The sequence below is a fragment of the Gadus morhua genome, chromosome 23, assembly GCF_902167405.1.
Source record: "Gadus morhua chromosome 23, gadMor3.0, whole genome shotgun sequence".
NCBI classification, from domain to species: Eukaryota; Metazoa; Chordata; class Actinopteri; order Gadiformes; family Gadidae; genus Gadus; species Gadus morhua.
The window spans coordinates 9,542,160-9,569,960 of record NC_044070.1 but is presented as its reverse complement, the minus strand read 5'-3'; the positions used below and the strand labels follow the sequence as shown (position 1 = coordinate 9,569,960).

The following is a 27,801-nucleotide window of genomic DNA, read 5'->3' as shown; positions in this document are numbered from 1 at the left end:
CAAACACATCTGTGCGTCCCAAGCGGCCAGGATGCTGCGTCACACTGCGCATGCCCAGCACCATTGAATTCAGCGACTGTATTTCCTGCTCTCTGTTACCTCCTTGCAGCGATGGCTCAAGTCACAGCTTCTCTTCTTTGCGGAGGTATCTACACTTTTGACATTTTATGATCGGATTAACCACTATATGTTCCGTTAACGTAACGACCAGAGCGTCCTTGAAATTAGCTCTTTCTTGGTGTGTCAATATGGTTAATAATCAAACAGACCGCATAGACGACATCGTGTCAGCTTGTGATGCTTCCCCTTCCACCACCAGGGTCTTTAAACAAAAAGGCTTGCAGAATTGCCATCAATTGCACATTGGTATTACGATGGCGTTGATTGCAATAACCCATAACCTGTGCTTCATGTCGTCGCTCTCTGCAGCCGTCGTCGCCCTGCTGAGTTCAGCGGTGCTGGCGGTGGTCGAAGACCTGGATCAGACGTAAGTGATGCTCTCTTTTCTACAGCCTACCGCCTAGTCTTGTGGTTATTTTGCAGTTTCCTGTGGCTTTTTTTGGTGTCTACGGCATATTTTAGAGATGGTGTCCATCCTCCAACTAGAGAGATCCGATTCAGCCCACACAGTACTACTTTATCAGCATTTTATTCTTGGCTCGAAGAGCTGCTCCATTTTAAACCGGCATTATACAAATATACTTTAATGTGGATGTGGATGTTATGGTTTACTTTTAGGTGCATTGTGTCAGTTGACTTATGATTGAATAGCAGACTTGTGGTGACCGCCCCTGGGTTAATAACAACACTGCTGACTGGTAGTTTGATGTTTCATGGGTCGCTTCCTACTTCATAAATATTTCGCTGAGTATGAAGAGTAAACCTGAAACATTGGGTGATTTGGTGGGAAAATGGCAATGAACAAGAATTGTTTTCTTCTCGAGATTTAAACATGGGCGCTTTTTTGAACCATTGTGTGGGTGGGGCCCTTTGACAGTAACTGCCACTCAGTAATTTGGGCTAGTTTCAACAATTCCTGTACTGATTTACTGATTTACTGTACTAATGCCTTGACTGATTTATCTTTGCATTGACATTTACATTGCTCATACTCAGATTGTGCATATATATATATATATATATATATATATATATATATATATAGATTGTTGTAAATATTATAGTTTATACAGAATAAAGTTTCACTAATAGTTGTTACTCTTCATTTAAATACAAGATATTTACAAATGTCTACTTCTGTCCTCTTCTTTCTGCTGCTGTAATGTCCCGCCTGGGATTAATACAGTTTCTATTATCGTATCTTATCTCACCCTCCAATCTGTTCTTAGAACAACAATCAGCTCTCATTCATTCAGTAAAAGCCGATGGTTCCGGCCGGGCTATTTCCATGTTGTGTGTCGGATGCACTGTAATCAGCTTTCAAATCAACGATCGTATTTGACTATATTGCTCTGCAAAACCTCTTTCCTCAACCATCCATCAATTTTCCAACAGATTTAAAGACACCCGCATGAATGATATCTGGCTGGTCGATGTGAGTGTTTATACACACACACACGCACACGCACACGCACACACGCACACACACGCACGCACAAATCCTTACAGTATGTAATTTGTGTTATTTTAATCCAAAGTAAATTACGTTACATTAACCTCCCTTAAAGAGCTCTTTAAATATCTGTGTGTATGTGTGTCCAGTTCTACGCGCCATGGTGCGGCTACTGTAAGAAGCTGGAGCCCGTCTGGGCCGACGTGGGGGCTGAGCTCAAGGCCTCCGGGTCACCGGTCCGTGTGGGCAAGATGGACGCCACGGCCTACTCTGGTGAGAACCCCCTGGAGCCTACATGATACCTGACACTAACGCCAAGAGGAGGCTTCACACATAGCACACGCAAACCTCCTCCACTTGTCAGAAACAGCCGTAAAACGGAGCAGGAACCAAGAAGCGGCCGACTGTTGAGCTGACTTCATTTTTGGGAGTGGTGCATGTAACCTACTTTGTGCCCGCGCCCAGGGTTTCAATGTAAAAGTATCATTTGACCAGCACTGCTTAAAACACAGTTCTGCTGTATACCACAGGTTTTACTGCTAAAAGGAGTACTGCTGTATGTCACACGACTGCTGTATTACAGGTTTTATTGGTTAACACATCAGAGTACTGGTTTATACCACAGTTTTTACTGTTAAACACATCAGAGTAATGGTGTATACCATAGGTTTTACTGCTTAACATATCAGTAATGCTGTATACCACCGTTTTTAGTGCTAAACTCAAGAGTACTGATGTCTGTTACAGGTTTTACTGCTTACAAACTGGGTCTGTATGCGAAAACCCAATGTCTATTATTGAAGACAAATGTGGGGTCAATAAAGGCCCATTCGATATGCATGATATCATTTTATGACAGTTCATCGACTAAAATAGTTTGAATTAATATTTTGCAGGCATGTCTTCTGAGTTCGGGGTTCGTGGATACCCCACAATCAAGCTGTGAGTATAACATCGACACTTAAGCACTAAATCAACACACTTTCACACACATAACCACATAAGTAGAGATGGTTATCTGAAGCTGTTCTGTGTCTATAAACAGATCCCTTCTGATGAAGCCTACCATTAAAACTACTGACAAATCATATACCATTCTTATATTGAGAGGACACCAAAATTCTAAAACCTTTTCAATAATATTTTTGTAGCTTTGAGATCATTCAATCGGTTCAGAATGTATTATTTATATTATTCCATGACAGTTTTGTTTGCTGCCATCTCAGCTTCTGTCAAGAGAGTATTACACCACACCGATTACACCACACCGAGCATTTCCACAAATAAACTACAATTCCCATGAGCCCGCACTGCATGCCGGCTATTTTGGCAGATAACTACTCTGTGTCCCTGGTGTAGTTGTTTTGGAGACGGCGTTGTGCTATGTAGTGACGATATAGCGCGCACTAGCCAGTGTACTGGGGACCTTGTGATGCAATACTCGCATTCGTTTGTCCTAGACAAAACCACTACTACTGGTATCTACTACAGTCTACCAGTGGTGGGCATCCCTGAACAAGATGGCCGAACTCCCATGCGTATCTGAAAACATCCAATTCAACTTGCTTTAGATTTTTTGGTCTTTTTGTGTCTACCAAATTGTAACAGGCTTTCAGGCTGCTGTAGAGAAGTATCAACACTTGGTTAATGCTTGGTTTATAAAAAACTGTTAATGCCAGGTGTGTATCAAAGCTTGGGTCGGCCTGTTCTGGGATCAAGCAGTCCTTCCACAGTATAGCAGAACTTCTGGGGGGAGAAACAGGCACAGAGCCGAAAACAAAAACCTCAAGGGGCAGGGTTGTGGCTTGTTTCATGTTTTCTCACGGAGATATTCTACGGAGAAAGCAAAAATTATTATTAATAATATTAATATTTATAATAGTATTAATGGTTGCTGTGAATTAGGCTGATAGGAAGCATGTCAACGCAGGGAGGTGATAATAAGTGACAATCTGCTCCTGGGGACTTCTCAGTGTTTGATGTGGAGTTCATGACAACCTGGGTCTCCCGGGCACTCTGCGAGGCCTCCTGGGATTCACTCTGTGGAGACGGAGTGTTCTTGAACACCTCTCCACTGGGAATGTATTGTTATTACTTAAGGCCAGTTGGAGGTAATGTTTTCACAGCTTTCTGAAGGAGTTGATATATATATTAGTATGACTTACTAGTATATAGATATATCTTTCTTTTATATTAGTATGAATTACTTGTGTAGATATAGATATGTATTAGTATGAATTACTATGCTAATGTGAAGATGACATGGTGCGATCTATCTGCCATCATCCGTCTGTGTCTCTCTATCTCTCTCGCTCTCTCGTCTCTTAGACTAAAGGGGGAGCTTGCCTATAACTACAAGGGACCCCGGACAAAAGATGACATTGTTGAGTTCACCAACAGGGTATCAGGGTGAGTCACGTGTTGGTCTCTGGTGTGTGTGTCGTGCTGAGCATGAGTGCCAATGCCCATAGAATATTAGCTGGATTATGAGCAGGTATTTAGATAGAAACAGACAGTGTCTTTTAAATGTTATATGATTGTGAGAATCGTCCGTGTGTCATTGGCCTGTCTTCACGTGAGCCGGCTCTGTGTTTGTGCAGCAGGGCTGGTACATCACAATGCATCATGGCGCTACTCCGCATCATTATGTGATGACTCGAGAGTCGTCGTAATGTGAAATCCTAATTAAATAAATATATTTACCTAGGCCATTCAAAACTTTATTTTGACATGTCTCACACCACTGTCTCCCCATAATGACAAAAAATGTAAATACACCATTGCCACCAATCGCATCCCTATGCTCCTTTACTTCTGGAACGGAGGATGTCGTGCGATTGGACGTCACTATGTACAAGCCCTACACCCCATGTGAGCCAACTATTCCCCAGCATGGACCTGCTGAATGTGTGCATCCAGGCCTCTCGTTGGAGCCATTGTATAAATTAATCCACCTAGATTATCCGTCTGTAAACTACACTCCATAGCCCGGACCCTGATCAAAATCATATATCCGTTTTTACTCTGGCACTGCAGTTGTAAGTGTTGGCCACTAGGTGGAGCCACAGGCCTTTATCTGAGTTCGCAGCTCGTCACGCTTCAAGCAATAAAAGCCACGACTCGTGTTCAAATATTGGAATTTGTGAAATGCAGATAGAATCTAAGGTGTGTGTGTGTGTGTGTGTGTGTGTGTGTGTGTGTGTGTGTGTGTGTGTGTGTGTGTGTGTGTGTGTGTGTGTGTGTGTGTGTGTGTGTGTGTGTGTGTGTGTGTGTGTGTGTGTGTGTCTTTCTCTAGGCCAGCCGTGCGGCCGCTTCCCAGCAAGCAGATGTTTGAACACATGTTGAAACGACATGACGTGCTCTTTGTGTACGTGGGCGGAGAATCCCCGCTAAAAGTACGTAACTCACACACCTTGGCCTGAAAAGCCATAATGACAGACTGACCGACTGACCGAACCCAACCATCCTTTATAGTGACTGTGACAACAAACTTCCAACCAGTGGAAAAAGCTAAATGAAAACCATGACTATGCCCAGAAATCCTCAACAGCCCAACCAAAAACTTTCCTAGCATTCCCAATAGTTGTTTGACGATTCTGTATAATTCTGAGAACTCTGGCTGAGAATTCTTTCCGAGAATTGATTCCAAGAAAGCTATTCTGAGAAGTCTTTCCAATAGTTACAGAGAGTTCTTTCTTACGGTTGTACTTGGGAGTGTTGGCAGTTGTGTGCTGATGGCCGTGTTTGTTGTTATTGTTTGTTGCTGTAGGAGAAATACATTGACGTTGCCACCGAGCTCATCGTGTACACCTACTTCTTCTCCGCCTCTGAAGAGGCCTTGCCAGAGGTAAGAGGCCCAAAACAGGATAATTTGATCAAAGGCTGGCGTTAAATCGGTGAATCACCGGAGGGTTCAGCAAAAGAAATCAGCCTTTCTATGCAGAGCAGGAAGACTCAAGGGAGGCCTTGAAACACCCCAGGCCCTCCCACCGTGGCCAATCACATTCCTCCCCCGTTCCCGTTCCGCCATATATACTGTTGTACTTTGAAAGATATTATAAGAGCAAGATGCACTCAATGTCATCCCTCATTGGTCACTTTAACGATGCCGACCAATCAGGCGCGGAGTACCGCTGTTCTTGCCCTTTGGGTGGATCTCCACTTGAACAGTGGGGGGGAGGGGGGGTAAAAGCCAGCTGAAATTTAATAGCGACTTATTGGACCCTGAGATTTACAGTGTCTCCAAGTTCAATAAATCTCGGTGAAGCCCTTGTAGCTCGAATGCGACACTTTAAATGTCTGGCGGTTATTCAGGCCTGCCGCCTCGGCAGTATTTTTTTCCCCGGGCGGGAGGTTTGCCTCAGTGCAGCTGGCCTGCTGCCTTTGGCCCTCCGCCGAGGCGTGGGGTGGAATTCGGGAAGGGCAGAGGCAAGGTTACGGAGAGTCGGGGTTCAAATGATGGATTTTGTTTGTGGATTTAACTTTTTGTAATCCAGTCGATGGCCCTACCGGAGATTCCCTCTGTGGCGGTGTTCAAAGACGGCTCCTACTTCACGTACGATGGTGAGTACTCAAAGGACCCTATTTTATTTTGTTTATTTGATATGTATTCATTGCATTTATACGTGTCCATTCGGATTTGTACCCTAGATACAGAGAAGGTGTAATTCTGTCTAACGGGCACATATTTACCGTGAGGTGTGATCAGTTATCGAAAGCCATATAAACATGATGCATTTTGTGGAATCACAAGTGGGAACTCCCCCCAGATGCCTGATGGGATAGGTTAACTTTGTGGTGGACTGTAACAAACAGTTGGCTGGTGTGGGTATAAAATAGCTCAACAAGGTCTGACGTCAGTGTGTACACACACAATGATGTGCTTTTATTGGTCAGTGCAATCTTGATACGCCATAACAAGATGTGTCATCAACTCGTTACTGACATCACAAGTAGGAGTGTACACCCCTGTTGTATGGTGGATGTCTCCTCTTACCAGGAGTTACGGTCAACTTGGAAGCTGCTAGTTAGATTCCCAATTGACTTCAGGGCATATAGCAGAGCTTTCTTCTAAACATGTGTGTGGTGATACAGCAACATATACAGCAACATATACAGCAACATATCTCACCCAATCTGGCAAAATAGCTAATAGTAATTCATAATGAATAATTCCTGTATATATCTGTGACATCTTGTGCTAAAGTGTTGCATCATCTGGTGTGCTTTCTGTGCACCAACAATTTGATCCACTCTAAGATGCTATCGTCTCTGGTTTCGACCGCTGTTCCTGTTTTTAAGGCAGACTCAAGAGACATACAAACAACGCATACACATGCTACCAGTACAAACAATCAGTTTAAAATCATGTTTAGAAAACATGTCTGCCTTACTTTTCTATTTATCCAATGTGTTAGAGATACAAAGATGTCCTTTACAAAGAAATTGTTGGCCACTAGTTTGCAGAAAAATGTGTAAAGGAAAATCCTTGTATTGGACTGTGAGGCCAGCACTGCTGTCCTTCCTCTTCTGGCCCTGCCCTCCCCTGTACCCCTCCGCTCCTCTGGGGCTCGGGGCTTGCCATCTCTCGCCTGGGTCTTCAGTCCAAGCCTCCCCTCTGGGCCCTGAACCCCCCCCCCGGCCCCACAGGGCCCCGGTTTCCTAGGGGCCCGGCCCTGGGGGTTGTCAGTATGGCGGCTGGTGAGGTTGTGGTTGTGGTGGCTTCTGGGCGGAGACGCACAGTGGCTGGTGTTTGTTTAAGCGATTCTCTGGGCAGTAAAAGCCGGCAGAATGACCAGGCTGTCACTGAACAAAGAGGCTGGTGGCAGCATGAACACTACAGTACGAGTGCTACAGTATGAGTACTGCAGTGTGAACGCTACAGTATGAGTACTGCAGTGTGAACGCTACAGTATGAGTACTGCAGTGTGAACGCTACAGTAAGATTACTGCAGTGTGAACGCTACAGTAAGATTACTGCAGTGTGAACGCTACAGTAAGATGACTGCAGTGTGAACGCTACAGTATGACTGTAGTATAGTATACTGGCAGACGCTGCTATTCAAAGGGACTTATAGGGAATCTAGAGTTGTGTCTTTAAAGAGCAGGACGTTGGGGCTGTCTTGCCAGGTTAGGCCAGGGGTACTGGGGTTATTACCAAGAACCTTTCAGCCGGTAGGAGCTCCCCAGCCCCTAGACTGCCCCTTCACTAGCAGCACATCCCCAACAACCCCATCAACCTGGTTGGTCATGTGACCAGCCAGGACTCCACCCCCTCCCCCCCCCCCCCTCTCAGCGAATCAGAAGCAGCTCCCCGCGCTCCGCTAGGATGCGCTGGATGTCGCGGCCCGACGCGGCGTCCGCCGGCAGGCGGTAGCGTAGCGACCGGGCGTCCAGGCAGAGTGCCAGCGCGAACGGCGCCCAGTACTGTCTGTTGGGCACACCGGGCTCCCGGCTCACCACCCGCAGCACAAAGTCCACCCCCCCCGGGGCCCCGCCCCCAGGGCCCGGGAGGCGGGGCCAGACGGCGGTCTGCTCCAGCGGCCCGTTGCGGAAGGCGGGCTTCCGGAGCCAGAAGGCCAGCAGGCGCCGGTCGGAGCAGCGGACGCGGACCACAAACAGGCCGCTCTGCCGCGAGTCCTCCAGCACGCGCAGGACCAGGGAGTCGCCGGCGGCCATGACCGCCATCGTCATGGCGACCGTCGGGGTCCGCGCTCCTCTTGTTTGCGCTCGTTGTTGATGGAGATGAAGGATTGCGTTATGCCGGTGGTTTTATCTACTAGGAGATGTAGTGTGGCCACTAGGAAAAGATGAAGGCAGATATAATCACCTTATCTGCTACATCTGCTTTGTCCCTTGACTCAATCTGTGATCTAGGCTTCAGCTGTAGTCCACAGACCTCCCCTGTAGTCCAGACTTCACCTATATTGTTCCTAGACTTCGACTGGGAACCAGAACCGTAGTCCAGACTTCACCTGAACTCCAGCCCTTCCCCTGTAGTCCAGACGTCACCATGGGCTTGTCTCTCTGGGTCTGGGTCCTGGAGCATTCAACCCGTTGGCTAGATGATGTCTGACCAGAAAACGCAGGCCGTTTTGAAGCGACAGCCGGCTGTAAACTGTGGTTGTCCACGCAGGATTTGCATGACCTAAAACGGTCAATATGTAAAATGTTATCCAAAGCGACCTTGAACGCTCATGTCATCATCAAGCAGCCGGTGATGGGGTCGGCGTCTCGCTCCGCGGTTGGCCTAGCGGGGCGTCCGCAGCCAGACTGCGGGGTGTCGGGGGTTTACCGGGAGTCAAACCGCCGTGTCTGGACCGTTTCCCTTCATGGCACTTTCCAAACCACCGCAGCACTTTCCTTGTTGTTATCCGCAGATCACAGACCTCATGCATGTTTAATGAGCTCCAAGTGCTCAGGTTCCCGAGTTCTGACAAAAACGCAGAACAAACTGCCGTCGCGACCCAAACCGCCTCCAGTCCGGCTGCCTCACGTTTCACGCCGGCGCTATTTTCTCTTCCTTTGCGGTGGATCGGTGACTTTGGACGGAAGAGCTCAGCTCTTTCGGGAGTTGCTCACGGTTACTGGTGATTAGCGAGTTGGTTTACGCATTCGGTACGAACCGCCTGATTCACTTGTATCGCTGAGGCACTCCCAGCCACTGCTGCCCGTTTCCTGTTGTATCATTTATATTATGGCAATACTATTTTCCCCAATATTGTACATGGTTGTGGCAGTATGATCCGTCTGGTTTAATAAGTGCGACCCAGTTGTCATGTCATTTTATTTATCTCCGCTTAAACAGTGTTGTGATGTGAATAATAGAAGGACATCGAAAGAGAACCATATATAAACAATTAAACAAATGCCACTGCATTATCTGCATCTGAGGCCATTCAAAACACATTTATGGCGCACACACACACACAAACACATGCACACTCACGCACGCACACGCACACACAGGCACGCCAAACACATCGACGTGTTAAACGCTTCACCCCTAACACGTTGACACAGCAGTCAAATGATTAGGCTAAAGGCAACCGCATGATAGACGCAAGACCGTGGCAGACCTTTTCCTGCTCGGTACATCAACACGCTGGACTGTATTCGGATGTGAAACAAACTGAACCCAGCAGTTATGAAGCAAGCCCTGCAAGCCTTTTAAAAGCCAGTCCAGATGAATGTGGGCCAGGTTCACTGACAGGCAGTGAACCTGTTCATTGTAGATTAAACTCCGCTCTCCACTCAAACTGCCTGGTGGCCGGGTCAGAGCGGCCGGGCAGATAGACCAACGCTGGCCTCCCCTGAACTCCGTCCAGACAACACTCTGAGGATGCTCTGACCCATGTGTCAGAGCATCACACACACACACACACACACACACACACACACACACACACACACACACACACACACACACACACACACACACACACACACACACACACACACACACACACACACACACACACACACACACACACTCACACTGTGTGTGTGTCTGTTATAGTAATAAACACAGTACTGTTCTTAGTGGTGTCTCCCTAATGCGGCTCAGTTTCCAGTGTGTCGGAGCCACCCGCTTGCCTGTACTTCCTCTAACGAGGGCACTGAGACCTCGTTAGCTAAGTAAGGCGTCATAACGAGCTGTCGGGCCACGGCTGGCGTCAATTAGGATTAAAGTGTGAAAAGGCTTCGGGGGCAGAGGGGAGAGTGTAGCGCAGCCTGTGTCTCTGCTGCAGCCCGGCCCCGGAGCCACCGGCTGGCCGCTTCATTAGCGTGGTGAGGTTGTCGTCTCTCTGGAAACAACATTTCCCAGAAAGCCGCTGACATGGACGCTGTGTTTTTTAACGCAGCAGATGAATAATGCATTGGTTCTGGTGTGGTTGAGCACATAAACAAAGCATGCATTTCAGTTTTCCACGATTGTCTCCAAAGGATGCGGGATTGTATCTCGAGATCAGAGGAGCTGTGGCTTACTGGGCAGAGAAGCCACTGACAATGCAGCCTATTCCAGCCTGACTTTATGCTTGGGCAAACACTATTTCCCTGATATCTCTCTCTCACACACACACACACACACACACACACACACACACACACACGTACACACACACACACGTACACACGTGTGTGTGGGCTTTGAGTGAAGGCTGATAGCAGGGCGACAGCACCCAGCCAGTTTTCCGTCCAATCAGCTGCAGACTCCGCAAACAATGATGATGTGTCTGAAACGGGGAGAGAGAGTGCCCCTCCCTCTTACCCTAATGTCTCTCTACCACAGAGTATGAGGACGGCAGCCTGTCCTCCTGGATAAACAAAGAGCGTTTCCAAGGTTACCTGCAGATTGACGGCTTCACTCTGTATGAGCTGGGGGAAACAGGTAAGAAGAGTTACATCCTTCACTCTAAACTTCATCATCCCTCACCTGACAGCCCTGTTGGCCATTTGACAGTTAGGCTACAATTTTGAGAGCATGTTCAGAGAGGAGTGGACTTGTATTGTGCAGTCATGTGGTTCTTTTTATTTAGATGTTTGATCCGGGTTTTTTTTATCGACATGTTATAAAAAAAATTATAAAGGTATAATACATTCTTTTTCAGGAGCATGAAGGAAGAGAATAGCATATAGACAAGATCAAATATGGGTATTAAGGTAGTTACTTCAGTAATGTTACCATAGTGTAGATGCTTTTTGTTTATTATATGGTTGTCATGTATCACAAATCCATTGTTATGGGTGTACCGACCCATGTGTCAGCATTATGTCAATATTCATACAGGTTACATTTCTGCAGTATACTGAAAAATAACGAATGCTATTGGTATTGTTTGGAGTTTATGTTGCAATTCACACACTACACTGAATTTGTGAGGTGATTTAAATATCTGAGCATCATGGCAAACCGAGGTAGCGCATGGATGTAATACCTCTGGGTGACCAAAAGGGGGCAGTCTCACTCTCCGGCCTTTCTCGAAAAAAAAGTGAATGGAGACAGGAAAGTGGTTCGAAAGAGGACATTTATCAGTGTCTTCTCCTCTCCCCTGCAGGTAAATTGGTGGCCATCGCCGTCATCGATGACAAGGATCCGTCGGATGAGTGCATCAGGTAGGTCGGCAGCCATGGAAACAACAAAAATAAAGAGAACTGTTGGGCTGCCTTTATAAGACCGTTCTTTCAAGTAGGCCCCTCACGTTTTTTAATAAAGGTTTTTTGTTTTGACAGAAAATCTTTGACATTTGACTTCCGTCTTTTCAGATTGAAGTCGCTCATCCAGATGGTTGCGAAAGACTACCGGCAACACTTTAACAGGTACGCTACGGAGACTGGCAGGTCAGATGTCGAACCGCTCTTATGTTATTCTACAGTTTGTTCAAAGAAGGTATTGTTTGTTGTGTTGTTTGTATGGCAATACACCGTTTACACGTTGTGTACACGTCAATGCCATGTCTGCCTCTGCGGCCTCTGAGTCAGTTGGTAATCACACAAAATGTCTGCCAAATATAGCAGGCACTTTCAGCTGCCAATCAAAAAGCCTGGGCTGGTTGCCGCGGTGTTGGTGTATGATTGCCTGTTTAACTCTGAGCCAAACATCCAACGACATAACATTTACCGCAGGCAAGGACTTGTATGTGTTGCGAAACATCCCGTAAAACAAACAAGCTGTGGGCCAAATGTGACTGGTGATTGTGAAATTAAAAAGTCTGCTGCTTATAGACCAGGTGTTTGGAAAAATGAGGCTGCTTTTTCTAGTTAGTGTGTGTGTGTGTGTGTGCGCGTGTAAATAAAATAATGTGTGCGTTTGCAAGTAAAAGAGTGTGTGTGTGTAAGTGTGTGTTAGAGAACGTTTATGGTTAATAATTGGTAGGCATTAGACCACTTATGTTATACAGCCTCATATGTGCCTCACACTAGTCGATTTTTAAACCTGATGTTGAGAATGTTCCAGAAGATCTTTTGTTCTAGAAGACGGATTAGATCTATAGCTTCTGAAAGCGCATATTAATGTGCCCCTGAAATCCATATGAAGTACTGTACTGGATACTCCCACTGACGGATCCTATACATGCTCACCCTCCAATACCCCAGTTGAATGTGAATACAGAAGCTCTGATGATCTCTGGGGGTCTTGTGTTCCAACAGGGACTTCCAGTTTGGACACATGGACGGAAGCGACTACATCAACAGCCTTATCATGGGGTCAGTCCTCCTCCCTCCTCACTCCTCCTCCTCCTCGCTCTTCACCCCCCTGCCTCGCTGTCACCTCCTCTATCTCCTTCGTATAGTTCACTTCAGCGGCGGCTGGTGGTTTTTAAAGTGAGGGAGGAAGGACTGTGTGCTTGGTTGCTATTGGCCTGCTTGCACTGTTAGTGGCGTGTGGTGGCATAAGTATGTGAGACTCAAGTTGTTTCAGGGTCTTTTGGGGAACTACAAAATAGCAGGGAGGGATAATTATGTGAATTGATACAAATCCACCAGTGGCAGCATTGTACTTTGAAAGCTGGTGGGCAGCATGTCTTGGAAGACAAGGGCAGAAGGAAAGGATGCAAAGCCAATTAGTCAAATCAGGCCTACTCCTGATTTGTAAAACTAAATTAAAAAATCTGGGCCTAGCATTGGGCCTATTTTTGCACTCAATGATTGAAGCTATTGGTTGTTATTTGGCTCTGTTTATTTTCAGCTACAATTGTTTTAAGAAAAATGAAGTCACAAGACCAAAAGTTAAGCCATTTAAAATGCATCATGCTCTGAATGCTATCAAACAGAATGGTCAGAGTAACAAACAATTAAAAGATCAACGAGAACATTATTTCACAACTATATGCATGGGCTGTAAGCCTGAGGCGAATGTGGATGTTAATGGATGCTTCAGAATGTTGGTCATGGTGTTAAACTAATTAAGATTGAGGGACTTCTGCCCGGCCACGGGTTCCGCAGCGCGGCCGCGGGCTACGGAAACGCCAATATAACAGAGCCGCACTGTACCGCAACGAACAGTAGCGCACCGCTCGGTGGAAACGAGGCAAACTAACCCTCCAGGCTGCTCCACAACCAGGGCTCCTGCTTATTGGTTCATAGCGCAGCCATGCGCTATGAACAGACGTAGGCGGGATCCAGATCCCTTAGCTAGTCACACCCACTCAGAGGAGGACGTTCCTCCTCTCTCCCATTGAACCCCATGTTATTCACCGGCCCCATACACTTTCGGGGGAATGAATGGGAGTCAATGGAGGCTGAGGGAGGAACGTCCTCCCTGAAGTAATTGTCAATGGGCGATAGGGGGTGCTAATGTCCCTTCCCAGAGGGAAACGAACATTACATATACAAAGGCATTAAAGTAGTCATATTTAAGGGCATTAATTCAGTAGTAGTCTGGGCAATCTCCATTTTTTATTCTCAACAATGTTAAGGAGGATCTTCCTCCCTCTCCTCACTGGAGAAGCCTCCACTGGATCACTTCCTGTCTCCTCCTTTCCTATACCATTGACCTCCTCTCATCCCTATCCACCTCCTCATTACTCCTCGAATCTGCCCCCTCCTTCCCTTTAACTCCTCCCTTCTTTGTCTGTTCTCCTTTCCAACTCCTACACCCGTTTTCTCTCCTTCTCCACTCTTAAGTAAACTCTTCTCGCAAACTTGTGTGCATGTCTGTGTGTCGTCGGAGCCGGGTGTCAGAGTTTAACCAGTTCTCTGTTATGCCCCACACACACACACACACACACACACACACACACACACACACACACACACACACACACACACACACACACACACACACACACACACACACACACACACACACACACACACACACACACACACACACAGTGAGGTGAAGGTCCCCTCGGTCATCATCCTCAACACATCCAACGAGCAGTACTTCCTGCCGGACGGACCCACGGAGACCCTGGAGGATTTGGTCAGCTTCATCACCGGCGTCCTCAACGGCTCCGTCCAGGTCTGCCTCTAACACCCCCCCTCCTCTCTCCATCGGTCTGACCCACATATCTGTCTGACTGACTGACTAACCCGTCCGTCTGTCTGTGCGGTTGTGCAGGCGTACGGAGGGGATGGGATCGTCCAGAGGGTGAAGCGCATTGCGTTCGACGCCAGGTCCACCATCATGGTACGTATCCCAGACACTGTCTGACTGGGGGGGGGGGGGGGTCCATTAGGCAGTCTGGGGGTCCATTAGGCAGACCGGGGGTCCATTAGGCAGTCTGGGGATCAAACCCCGACCAGCAGACAGTCTGGTGGTCCAGAGGGGAACTGGGTGTTTGTAGGAGCTGTGAGGTGAATACTAACAGGACCAGACGGGCTCGGGCGGCAGGGCTCAGCCCCCATCCTCCTGCTGAATAACAGCCACTACAGATAGCAGAGCAAAGATGGAAGATGTGATTATGGAGAACGCTGATCCACCAAAAGTGGGAGAGCGGGAGGGTTAGGATATTTTATGTCCGGCTTTTCTTTTAGCTGCTTGTGAACTGAATAGTCTGGTGAACAATGGCAGTCTCTGCACCACACTCACATACTAGTAATGAAACCCGTCTTCTCCTCTCCATTGCTCTCTCTATTTCCCCCATCTCTCACTTTCATAAATCTCTTAATAATAATAATAATAATAATAAATTTTATTTATAATGCACTTTATAGTCAAGAATCTCAAAGTGCTTCAGAGAAAAAAATACCAAAAAACTATTAAAAAGGGGGAACCTCAAAGAAAGTTTAGCTAAATGCTCTTTTAAAGAGATGGGTTTTGAGGTTCCGTTTAAAAAGAGCTGCAGTCTGTGGAGCCCTCAGGTGGTCAGGGAGGGCGTTCCATAGTCTAGGGGCAGCAGCAGGAAAGGCCCGATCACCCATGGTGCACAGCTTCGTATGTCGGGTTTGGAGGGTGTGAGTGGATCCTGAATGGAGTGTACGTGAGTTTGTTCAGCCCCTCTTCCTCTTCCCCTTTTCACTTCCTTAAACCTCTTTTCATCTCTTCTCACTTTCACAAATTCTCTGCTTACGTTTCATCTATCTCTACATCTATTACTCTGTGCTCTCTGTGTCCCTCTCCTTTTCTCTGGTCTCCTTGGACTCCATCCCCCATCATGCATCCCTTCCCTCCCCCAGTCGGTGTTCCGCAGCTCCCCGGTGCTGGGCTGCTTCCTGTTCGGCCTGCCGCTGGGCGTCATCAGCCTCATGTGCTACGGCATCTGCACCGCCGACTCGGACCCCGACGCCGGCGACATGGAGCTCATGAAGAGGGAGGGCTTCACCGACGAAGAGGAGGAGGAGGAGGACGACGAAGAGCAACGCCGGACGGCCCAGCTCGAGGGCCCCGAGAACGACGAAGAGGAGGAGGAGGGGGAAGACGAAGAGGAGGAGGAGGAGAAGGCCCCCGAGCAAAAGAAGACGGATTGATGCGGGATGGAGATGGGGCGGGGCTTGCCGGGAATGGGGGCGAGGTCTGTCCAAAAGGGGGGGCGTCGCCCGCCAGATGGGGGAGGACGGGCGGTTCTGGTCGGTGGAACGCGGAGACATGAACGCCAGAGACTAAATCAGCCTGCTGTTGTTTCTGTTTGTTTGTTTTCATGTACTGTGTCTCCCCGCCCTCCCATGCCAAAGTAGCCCAAAGCCCCCCGGAAAAAACCACAATTGACATCTGTTACCAACCCGTAGCGTAGATTTAAAGATGACTAATAGCAGGTCACCAATAGAAGAGAGCAATTGTGAGGTCCTCAAAAGCTCGCTTATTGATCATGGTGTGTGTGAGGCCATGTCTCAAACCCCTGCTGTTGCTCCATGGCCCTGAGGCTAACCACAGTGATGGAGACTTCCAGGTTCAGAGAATGTAAAGTCTTGCCATGTTTCCTTCTCTTTTTTTTCTTAATCAATCATTGCAATAAACCGACGCGTTTTACTCCGTAATTAGAGCTCCAATTTGTGCTAAATTATTGAATCAACAAGGTTGACTCGAGATCCTTAGCGTTCAGACTTTCACTTTCGAGACGTGGAGTTTACCTCTGCTCTGTAAATACGGTACTACTCTTTAATACGTTTGCCACAGTTTGATTCATACGGTTGTCTTGCCTTTTAACTCAGATACGAGATGCGAATTCCTTGACCTTTTTGCGTTAACCACCTTGAAGTCTCTCCAGGTCTGTCTTGAACTGTAAGCTATTTATAGACAATAATCTAAGCCCAGCATAGGCAAATCTGCCATTAATAGCACATTTTTCCCTCTCTATTGTATGTTCTGAGAATAGATTATCGATCCTCTAAGGGTGCAGTTGTGCTTTTCCTGTCCATTCTTATCTCGAAGAGAGGTGGAGAGGAGATACTTTCAGAATACACTTTGTGGAGACGATTCTTAATTCCTTAACTCACTGGGGAGGACTTCTGGGGGAATACCTTAACCATCACTGTCTTTATTAAATCGATGAATTAACCACAAGGAAAATGCACTGCGATTCTATTATGTTTGTGTCTCTAAGATTTAAAATGAAAGATTGTAAATATTCCTCTTCAGACCTGGTCTTGATAAAGGTCAAAGGTTAGACAAAACGAGTGTGCACATGGTATTGTTGTGCACAGGGTTATTACCGTTTCATGTGGAGCTACGTCGATCCATGGCACAAGTCGCGCATTAAATTTAGCATGCAAAAAAAGTTTTTCAGAAAGCAGCGTGTTCTCTCCCGGTACTGCTTTGAACGTACAGCTCGAAACCCAAGTATGATCCGTTGGGTTTTTGAAGTTTTGGTTAATTCACAGGGAGTGCTTTAATTATTTTCTTTTTTAATCGAGCGTTCCACTTGAGGACATGGGTATTGAATGTCTCAGCTTTCTCCTGGATGTTATGTGAAATCAGAAGAAAAAACATCCTAACTTTTTTAACCCTTTTGAAAAAAGCATTGCTGGGCAGTTGAAACATTGATCCTTGTTTTTAAACTGACCAGTGAACGCCCCTCTGCCCCATCTGTTCCTCCTGCTGGGAAGCTGTTGGTTTGGGCCTGCCCTTACGCTCTCTGTAATTGCCTCCATATCTCTGCCAGGTGTCCTCCATATTGCTCGGAAATTGAGGCTGTCAACACACACTTTAATACTGGTTTGAAGAATTGAAATAAAGATTGTCCTCTTTTTGTCCTTCTGTGAACCGGTTTATTATGCACGCTCCCATCAAAGCGTTCTCTGTTCTCTCTTTCTCTGAATACTTTCATCCATTACCATTCAGACCTTCCATCTCGCAGCTTTTTCAAAGCATACTTAGATTTAATCCAGGTTCAGGTCATGCTGGAGCAGGTGGGGGTGAGGGCATCCTGCTCCGGGATGCCTACAGGGTGGCCGCAGACACTGCACTAAAACATTTCATCTCATGTCATGTTCTGAGAAACGTTTATGGCTCTCAGCCAGAAGGCGTGGGCCTGTGTTCTGAGTCTCTGTGCTGCGGTGTGGACCAGGTTGAGGCAGACATGATCAGGTTGGTGATGTTAAGCTTCAACAGAGATAATTAGCCCTTCATTATTGCAGCAGTTCATTTGGTCTCTGGGTCCCCAGGGACAGACACTCTAACGGTACCCCCTGCAGTCTATTCATCCCCTCAGACCCACGGAGACCGTGCACCTCGGTGGATCCATCAATAGTTAGGATGAATAATGCAGATTTATTTTCTGGCAGGGAAATACGTTTCTTTAGGTCTTTTTATTGCACTTAATCCAAGAGAGGAACTTGTTCCCTGTTGGTGTTTTTGAGTGTTTACTCTTATGGTCGATGAAATGTCGGCCATAAAGATACACACGTCTATACTAATTACAAAAACACTATAGCTAACTCAGACCCTTTAAGCACCAATCTACTTTTTACTTAATTGTGCTGTGTTTGCTTTGGTCTTCATTCTTATTAGTGGGGCTGTTTTCATGGATTTGTTGCTCCTGAGCAGGGCTGTGGGGGCGTCGTGCTAACAACCCGGGCGTCAGCAGTAATGGGCCGTCCTCTTCTATCCTCACGTCTCTCCATTTCTCCCAGTCCATTCGGAGGTAAACCGTGGAGCTGCTGAGGTTCTGTGTATTAACGTCAAAACATCCAAACAAAAATGTTAGGCTTAAAAAAAAATACTGATTTGTTCGAACTATGAAGTGATTGGAAAACAAACTAAGGATACTGTATCGCCGGGGCTATGGTTGTTGTATTGTTTTATACCACTGCTATTGGACGCTGATGTGTTCCCGTAATGCTTTGCTTTAAGAGGACAGTTAGAAGACGGTTAAGAAGACAGGAAGACAGTTAGTGAGGAGAGTTAGTGAGGGCAGTTAGTAAATGTTAAGCTCTCGTTAATTTAGGTCTTGGTGTACTCTTGGAATGTCACAATAAAGTCACCGAAAGGATATCACGCCTCTGCTTTTTGATATTTGCCCCATTACGATTAAAGAGTTACCTTTACTATTGCCATATAAACATTAAGAGAGCTTCTATCAGACGACCAAAAGGAAGAGCATAACAAGCAACAAAAGAGATAGAAATTAGAGTGAGAGAGATGGAGATCCAATATAGAAGATTTTATAGATAGAGAGGATTTGTGTGTGTGCGTGCATGTGTGTGTGTGATGAATAATAACTTATTTTTAGGACACTTAGGACAACCAAATATTTGATTTAATTTTAGAGCATGATCATGGGAAAATACAGGCAGCTAAGTTACCACGCATACTTTCAATGAAACATGGGTGTGCATGATCCTTATAGGGGAAATTTACACATTGTGGGCAGCAACAACAAAAGTAAAACAAAACAAAGTTACCATCGTGGCCAGTTTAGGATTGGCCATGGCTGAAGTCAACCATGGTGAGAGAGACCGAGTTAAACTGCAATACACTATGAGTGAGGTGGACAAGTCTGCAAGGCTGCAAGTCGGTTAAAGGAATCGACACAACAAAGTAGTCTGTAGATTGGCCTCAGACTTCTTGGCTCCACTGGCAATGCAAAGGCAAACTATCTTAACACCTTTCAATTCAAGAGTGGAAGGAAGCTATCTCTTGGTCATGGAGAATGTTTACAAGTCCCAATATAAACAGGGTTTCTATAATTGTATATTATAGTTATGAATGATATTCAGACATGGGGGACTCGAGTCACATGACTTGACTCGAGTCAGACTCGAGACGCAAATTTGGGGACTTGAGACTTGCTTGAGTAACACTGATAAAAGACTCGACTTGACTTTGACTTGGTCTTCATGACTTGAGACTTGACTTAGACTTGAGACAGATGACTCGAAAGGACTTTTCTAAAGTTATATTATAGGTTGGATATGTGATTTGCGATACGCCAGCAGATTTTGAAAAGACGCAACTCAAATGGTCCTACCCACTCTACTTCAACGCTGACTCTGACTCCACCCATTCCAAGTACATGGACGCGCAATCACACAAGAGCGCGAACACAGATGCGCGAGAGTGGGCCAGGGCAGGCTAGCTAGGTTGGAGTTTAGGGTTGTATTCTAGCGCTAGGTCCAAATGTGGATTAGCTAGTAAACTAGCTCCAATAGCTACCGCAAGATAACAACAAACAGAAGCTTGCTCTGAGTCACGAGCTTTGAGTACGTGCACGAAGAGGTCACGCGCGGGGGGAGGGGGAGTGCAGTACGACCGTTTGATTGACGTACTTACTTTGTTTCTGAAAATCATTGGCTGGAGTTTTTCGAGCCCTGCCCGTTCCACAGATGATTAACTTGTTTAATTTTCATGTCAGTAGGCTACTTCTAACTCAGTGGTTTTAAGTGTCTTTTTGTTCAAGGTGGAGGTACGAGTTATAGCAGTCCCTGCATCAAGTGCACCTGTTGAACATGTGTTCAGCCATGGTGGGGTGATAATGTGACCGCATCATTCAGAACAAGGTGAACAGGTGACAAAGTACTGTCAAATTATTTTTTTTGCAAATGCAATGCATTGTAAGTCGATGTATGTTGCGAGGCAGCAAGATTGCTACCAGCTTTCAGGCTTGTGTATTACTATTTCCCCTTCCTACAGTATGTGTATGTGATATTACTTTTGAAATATTCTTTTTTTTTTCATGTCTGATGCCATGTGTTGCAAATAATATTCTACAACATGTAGGGAGATTGAGTGATTGACTTGATCTGTTGTCGTATACAGCTACCTAGAGGTTCTATTTGATTCTGTTCATAGGTTGGAGGTAATGATCATAAAAAACATTTTCAAACTATGCACATAATGGTTTTGTAATGTTTTGAATAGTTTGAGTTATTGTTATTGTTAAGACATTGTTATTGTTAATGTTGAAGTAAAATGAACCACTCTCTTTACCGATTTTTAAATGTGGAAACTGGGTTAGATCATCAGATTTTTGTATGACTTGACTTGTGACTTGCTTGACTTGAGCAATGACTTGACTTGTGACTTGCTTGATTCTCACCACAGTGACTTGGGACTTGCTTGAGACTTGAAGGTTATGACTTGAGACTTGCTTGTGACTTGCACATTAATGACTTACCCCCACCTCTGATGATATTCCCACGATAGTGTGTGGAAATATCCTCCTGTTGAAAACAGAGCATGAAGCACAGACTGCTCCTGTGGGCACTGCTGCCCCACCCCTCCCATTACCCAACACCTAAACCTTTAAATGCACCTATACATATCTATCTATATATACACACCCATCCAAGCAAATAAATACATCTATATTTCTGTAGATGTCTAAATGGCAACCCAAAACACTGAGATCAAACACCAAAAACCAGTATACTTTTCTGACAAAATTCTGTCTTTTATAGCAGATTGTCAGTTCAAAATATACTGCATATATCCAGACACACAATCCACTTTCAACACAAAAGCCATTATTTGCCTTTGTTTGAGAAGAGCACTACGGTCTAATGGCTGTTCTCTTGAATCCTAGATATGCCATCTTAATGGATCCATCAGAATATCAAAGGGAAGGTCACACTGGAGAGGGTCTCTCGTCATGGCAGGACAACGTTTTACTGTTGCCATGGAGATGGTAATCCAGCGACAGCAAAACAGGAAGTGGAGCAGTGGAGCTTCTGGTTAGAGATGAACATCATAAAATGGAGGGAAATGAAAATGAAGGGTGATCATTTTGGTATTTTAATTTCATTGTTCTTCACGAACAGCGTAAAGAGACGCCAGGGCTGTCCATTAGCCAAAATGCGCCGATATTATTTGTGATGCAGTGTGACATTTGAAGGCCTCCAATTCAGTGCTGTTCAGTATTAAAGGAAAGTATTATGAGGAACCTTATGTACAGATTTATCTGTCACCTGAATAACTCAAAGAATGAAGTCATAATGCTGCTGTCGAACCCAATAGCGCAGTACGCTACCAGTCATACCTTTGGAGGCATTGGTATAAGTGCCTTTTATAATTGGTCGTTATGTTTTTATTCTTATTTATGTGTGTGTTGTCCATTTCTTGTATTGTATGTTTTTAAATGGACCTTGAGTCTAATAATAAAAGGTTGATGATGATGATGAAAGGGGTTGGAGGTGTGTGTTGCACTATTTCACTGGATTCCATGATAAAATCCCTCCTAATGCACGCATGCATAAACACACACACACACACACACACACACACACACTGATCGTCATCATTACAAATTATGGTTCTATTTAAAAATAGAAATGTGATTAAAGTAGTTTTCTTTAAAGAAAACAATACGACTGCATTTTCACATTCAAGTTAAGTGGATTTTAGAAGCCTAAACACTTCCAGCTCGATTTTCACAGTGCTCGATGTTCAGTTTTCCAGACACGGTGAACTGTGTGTCTGACACTTCTCACTGTATTTAATTCTTTCTTCATCATGTGCAACACAACTCATTTCAGAGCTACGACGAGAGTCATTGATCAAGAGAATTTTGAAAGTGAGGAAAGTCAGTGTTGTACGACTGTAAAACTGTGAAAACACATAACAGAGACTACATTCCCACATGTTGCGTAAGTAACGTCATTACCTCCCTCTCCGGAAGCTACTCTCGTTCTTTGGCTACCTGGATAATGACCAGGAGACAAAACACATGAGGTAAGATACATGTTGGCGTTGGTGACGTGTGTTGTGCAAGAGGAGAGATGTAGCTCAATGAGCAGATAAACACAAAACGTAATGTTACTGACTAACACGTGCAATTCTGGCATCAATTGTCCCTTTTGCGTTGGCCACTGTAAATCAGTCTCTCTTTCACCCTTGGGGACTGCGGAGGGGAAGGGACTGAGGCGCTCTACCGTGCAGGGAAATACCCATTTCTATTTCCTGTGAACCAACCATCATCTAATCACATGGTGAATGAAGTTCGATCGGTGCTTCCGCAGCCATAGAAAGTAGACACTGAATTGAATAGCGTTGTATTATTAGCAGATATAAAGTCATACATGTATACAATGCACACGGACACAGGTCACTGACTTTGTAAAAATAGAGATTTATTAAAGCAAAGCAGAGGTTGTAGTACAGGGCGAGTTCTCTGAATGAAAGGGGTTTGCCGTGTGCTGTTTAAGACACAGTCAGGCACAGAAGGCACTTTCCACACTCATGTATGAGGTTACGGTCCGAATGGAGGAACTCGAGGTAAAGGATACAGACTAGCAACAAGTCATTTTCACACACAATCAGAGAAATATATAAAACAGTATTTTTGAAACAACATTTTAAAACTAATTTCCAATTCCACAACCTGAACTTAAAGCAAAGAACCCTTTTACAATGAATTTAGTCCTAGAGGTCAACATACATCCACACACGGCCAACGATCCTTCACCAAATAAACCCAAGCAGAATCAGTTTCCCAACCGCGCTCAAAGTCATGATCGTGAATCGAAAGTTGAAGCCGCGCCATCCGACATGACAGCAGGCGGTCCCGACCAACAGACAGCAGCGACGCCAGCTCACCAACAACCACGACGATCGTACAGAGCTACGCCTGGTCAACAGCACCGGGGGAGGCCGGGTCATCCGGCAGCAAGGAGTTGTGGGGTGGGAGGCTCCTCCGACACGCACCCCAGGCGTCTCCTCATCCGGGGGATAACCCTGGCTCTGGTGCACGCCTTCTTCAGCCACAGCACCACCACCATCGTGAGCGCCACAGACACCGCCACCATGGCCTGGGCGCAGACGCTGAACACCGTCATCCAACTCTCGACCCTGGGCGGCGGCAAGCCGATCTCCCTCATCCTCTCGAGGATGGCGGTCAGGCTCTTGTCGTCGTCGCGGGGGCGGTCCCTGGGGGGGCACTGGCGCTGGAGGTTAATAGCTTGTGTGGCGCCCTTCAGGGCGAACAGGAGTCCGCCCGTGATGACCAGAACCGTGACCAGCATGGCTACCATGCCGGCCGCCGTCCAACCCGGGTGGCACTTCTTGGGGTCCATTGTGGGCCGAGGTTCAGGTGAAGGCTGGGGTCAAATGGAAATGGTCAAAGACAGTGACACACCTTGAAATTTCTACCTTTCTATTCTTGGACAAATAACGCTTTTCCCCCCAGCCTATAATTAACTAAATGAATTATAGTTGTATCAGTTTTTTTAATTAATTAACTAAATTAGTTATAGGCTGTAAACATCCACTTAGAAGTGACTTAAAGCACGCACGCACACAAAGGTATGCAACTTATCTGCCATTTTACTATAGGCCTGCCGCCTACAGTAGATGCAAGCTACACTAGGTTATGTTCAGTCAATATTGAAGAGGATGAATTCGGTTAACAATCATCAACCAGCCGGATCGACCGGCAGAAAGGTAACGTAAGTCCTGTTATGGCAACCTACGGTAGCCGGAGACGTTTCGTTTGAACAGAACATGCTGTATTAAAACATGTCGGCCTAACGTGACTCCACCTCGATTTACATTTAGGATTTCTGCACTTTCCTTTAATTACTTCAGGGAAACGAGTTAGCAAAAAATGTATAGACTAACGCAATCATATATTCTCCTTACTTCACTTTACTGTTGCGGTGTCGTGGTGTGGAGATAAGGAGGACCTTTTGCTGGGCTCCTTTCGGGAAATGAAACAGAAACTCAGGGTCCGACCCTCCGTACCCACACGTTGCCAAATCATGCCTACCAGGATTTTTTTTAATTAAAGGATCCTGATAGATACGAGGTTTTTTTTTACGTTTTTTTTTAATGCCAATGTATTGAATACCAATCGTAGGACAATGAAAAAGCAGGGCATTGACTTTGAATTGATGAGCGATTTGTGAATTAAAGGATCAGACAGTGTAGGTCAGAAAGTGTCCGAGAAGAGGAAGATGGAAAGCGATTATAGAGTATGACTTTCAAAGTAAAATATACGCCTTCTGATAACAAAATACTATATAATTCATTAAATTGTTATTAATTAAATTAATAAAAAATGACTGCCATGGAACTTAAAACACACAGCATACTCATCACTCACTCATACTAACCCTCCCCACTGATGATATTGTTTATAAAAATCCACACTTTTTCAAAAACGAGAGGTTGAGAAGGACAAGGTTTGAAAGATAAAGACTTTATTATAACTTGCACAGAAGTAATAACAAAACCTGAGTTGGTTTGGAAAAAAACTCCTGATCAGGCAGCTTCAGCTTGTATAGAGTGGCGAAGTCGCGCCCCTTCCGGTAGAGCTCATGGGACCTATGAGATCGAATAATATGAATGGGTTTCAATGGAGAGAAAATAATTATTTTCTGGTCCCGGTCTTTATATGCCCTGGATTACACATATGTTGTTTGTGGATTTAAATTATAATTTTTCATGCAAAGAGTTCAACCGTTTATTGTGCAATTGTTCAGATAAAGGCTGTAGAGAAAACACAACGAGAAAGACTACACGGCTCGTATGTGACGTCACGCTCCCTGCGACTGGCGTGGAGAAGACCGACAATCTTCCCATCGGCATAACTGAAACTCTGCACGTGCCCCGATTTATGATGGTTTTCAGCTCTTTGGATGCTTTTATCCTCCCCTTGGAAACAGCGGTGAAGTGGGGCAGAGAGAACGCCATCTCTGTGCCGAGTTCCAAGTGCGGGTGTTGTGACGTATATCATATGCGTCGAGAGCAGCGAAGAGCTGTAGTTCACAAAGCGGCCTCACATAAAACCTAAAATTATCAAACTTCTTCACGAAAATCTTTAGTTTTCTTTTCATGAAAAATTATCATTTAGATCCACAAACAACCTATGTGTAATCCAGGGCATATAAAGACTGGGACCAGAAAATAATTATTTTCTCTCCATTGACACCCATTCATATTTTTCGATCTCATAGGTCCCATGAGCTCTACCGGAAGGGGCGTGACTTCGCCACTCGGATGTCACTGTCTCTCCAGTATGAACTGCTCATGTTGATGTCGCTGCGTTGTCTCTGTTGTAGAGACAATGCAGCATCACCTCTACACAAATCCTGGGCCTGGTACCGTCTTTACATGAAAATGAAACCCCCAATATGTGAAGGGTTTGAGAGGGGACATTGGGGTGCGAAATCAAGCCGGTGTATTTCCTTGGTCAGTGTAAACACGTGGACCATGCCCGGAAAAAGGCAGGTATAAGACGGGAATATTTGGCAGTGTAAAAGCGACTAATGAGGATGTAGGCCTTTTCGAACTTTCCTTCATATAGGCCAGATAATGGCTCCTTTAACCATGTGAGAGATACAGCTTTAGTTGTGACCAGTCACCCTAGCCTAGGACCTGCTCTGATTTAAACATGAGATCAAGATTTCCTATAAGAGGGCAATCAGGAGGTGTAATAAAAGACTCATTGAATTCCCTTGGAATAGGGTCCTTAGTTGACTAAGGGCCATTTTCTCCCATAATAACCTGTTATATTCTAACATTATCTCTAATAAATATATTGCTTTATCCTTTCATCATGTGTGGAGTCCCATCTTTGTTGTGATCACTGAGCCTTGTCCTATTTATTATAGAAAAGGGAACATTGACCATCACGTGGCGATTGGTATTTTCTCTCAAGAAAAGTCAAAGAAATTAAATTACTTTTTTAAGGCAGGAAAAGTTTTAATGACACCCAAACTGTCTGTCTTGATCTACAACTACAGGTCATGTTAGGTCGAAAAGGCTTAAGATAAAGAGTTTATAGAGACATTTGATTAGAGAGAGAGAGGCTCTGAAAAGGTCAAATAGATTGGTTCATTTGTCAGCTCTCTCTCTCTCTCTCTCTCTCTCTCTCTCTCTCTCTCCAGCTGACATCTACCCCTCTCGCTCAATCTCTCTCTGTCCTTCATTGTCTCTCTGCCCCTCCCTCACACTGTTTCTGTCTCTCCCCCATCCCCCTCTCTCTCCTCAGGGGCGACGGGGCAAGTCACCATGCTCGGGTCACGTGATGAAAGCGAGGCTCATCGATTGGCTGCAGGGGAATTCCAGGTCACCATCCATCGCTCAGCAACTCACTGGCATTTAGCTCCAGGTGCATGCTGGGTATTTTCACAATAGATGGGAGGATTCCACTGAATCGTAGAAAATGTCAGGTTTGGGTTAACATAATAAAATGTGTTTAGTTTAATCATGTCTGTTGACTATTGAATGCATACAAAAACTGTTCTATAACGCTAAACATTATACTCAAAAACAGAGGAAGTCTATGTGTACCGGTTCAGCTATCTCACTCCCCCACCCATCCTCATCAGCCTCCCACTCATTCAAGGTTAGTAAGTCCCACTAGAGGGCTCTGAAAGGGAGTAACAGAAAGAGAGAGAGAGAGAACGTGAGAGAGAGAGAACGTGAGAGAGAGAGAGAGAGAGAGAACGTGAGAGAGAGAGAACGTGAGAGAGAACGAGAACGTGAGAGAGAACGAGAACGTGAGAGAGAACGAGAACGAGAACGAGAGAGAGAGAGAGAGAGAGAGAGAGAGAGAGAGAGAGAGAGACCATGGACAAAGACTATTTGATAATACTATTGATCCCAATGTAATTCAAGTTTTCCAGTTGAATGCTAATTCACAACAGAGATGGAACCTTGAATAAATAGCCAAAAAAACAATTACACCCCATTCATGGTAAACAGACTGCCTTCGCATTTTCAAGGAATTTTTCATGCCTCCCCCACACACGCTCGCCCCCTCACATTCATCCCCTCACAATCACACTTCAACGGCAGGGTCAACAATGCAGGGCAACAACCGGCTGCTCAGCAGGTAGCAGTCTGGCGTCTTGCTCAAGGACACCTAGTCAGCAGCAGCCAGGGGCGTAGCCACATGGGGCCCAGG

At 45.5% G+C, this 27,801-nt stretch overlaps 1 protein-coding gene and 1 long non-coding RNA gene across 3 annotated transcripts; both read left to right on the top strand.

The window, feature by feature from the left end:
- The first annotated feature begins 6 nt into the window (after positions 1-6).
- tmx3b (thioredoxin related transmembrane protein 3b) lies at positions 7-17,710 on the top strand. Of its 2 annotated transcripts, XM_030348648.1 has the most exons (16): positions 7-145; positions 430-487; positions 1,516-1,555; positions 1,723-1,846; positions 2,470-2,515; positions 3,902-3,982; positions 4,869-4,968; positions 5,343-5,420; positions 6,070-6,136; positions 10,866-10,964; positions 11,632-11,689; positions 11,840-11,893; positions 12,725-12,781; positions 14,411-14,540; positions 14,640-14,708; positions 15,698-17,710. In XM_030348648.1, exons 1-16 carry the CDS (start codon positions 112-114, stop codon positions 15,986-15,988), a joined length of 1,386 nt encoding a protein of 461 aa, XP_030204508.1. In that variant the 5' UTR covers positions 7-111; the 3' UTR covers positions 15,989-17,710. The 2 variants fall into 2 exon arrangements, with proteins under 2 accessions (XP_030204508.1, XP_030204507.1); XM_030348647.1 differs by lacking the exon at positions 7-145 and having other exon boundaries at positions 360-487.
- A 6,509-nt stretch (positions 17,711-24,219) lies between these two features.
- Positions 24,220-27,099, top strand: LOC115537596 (uncharacterized). The gene is made up of 2 exons (XR_003974834.1): positions 24,220-24,332; positions 26,884-27,099. It is a non-coding gene; the product is annotated as an uncharacterized LOC115537596 (long non-coding RNA).
- Positions 27,100-27,801: the final 702 nt, after the last annotated feature.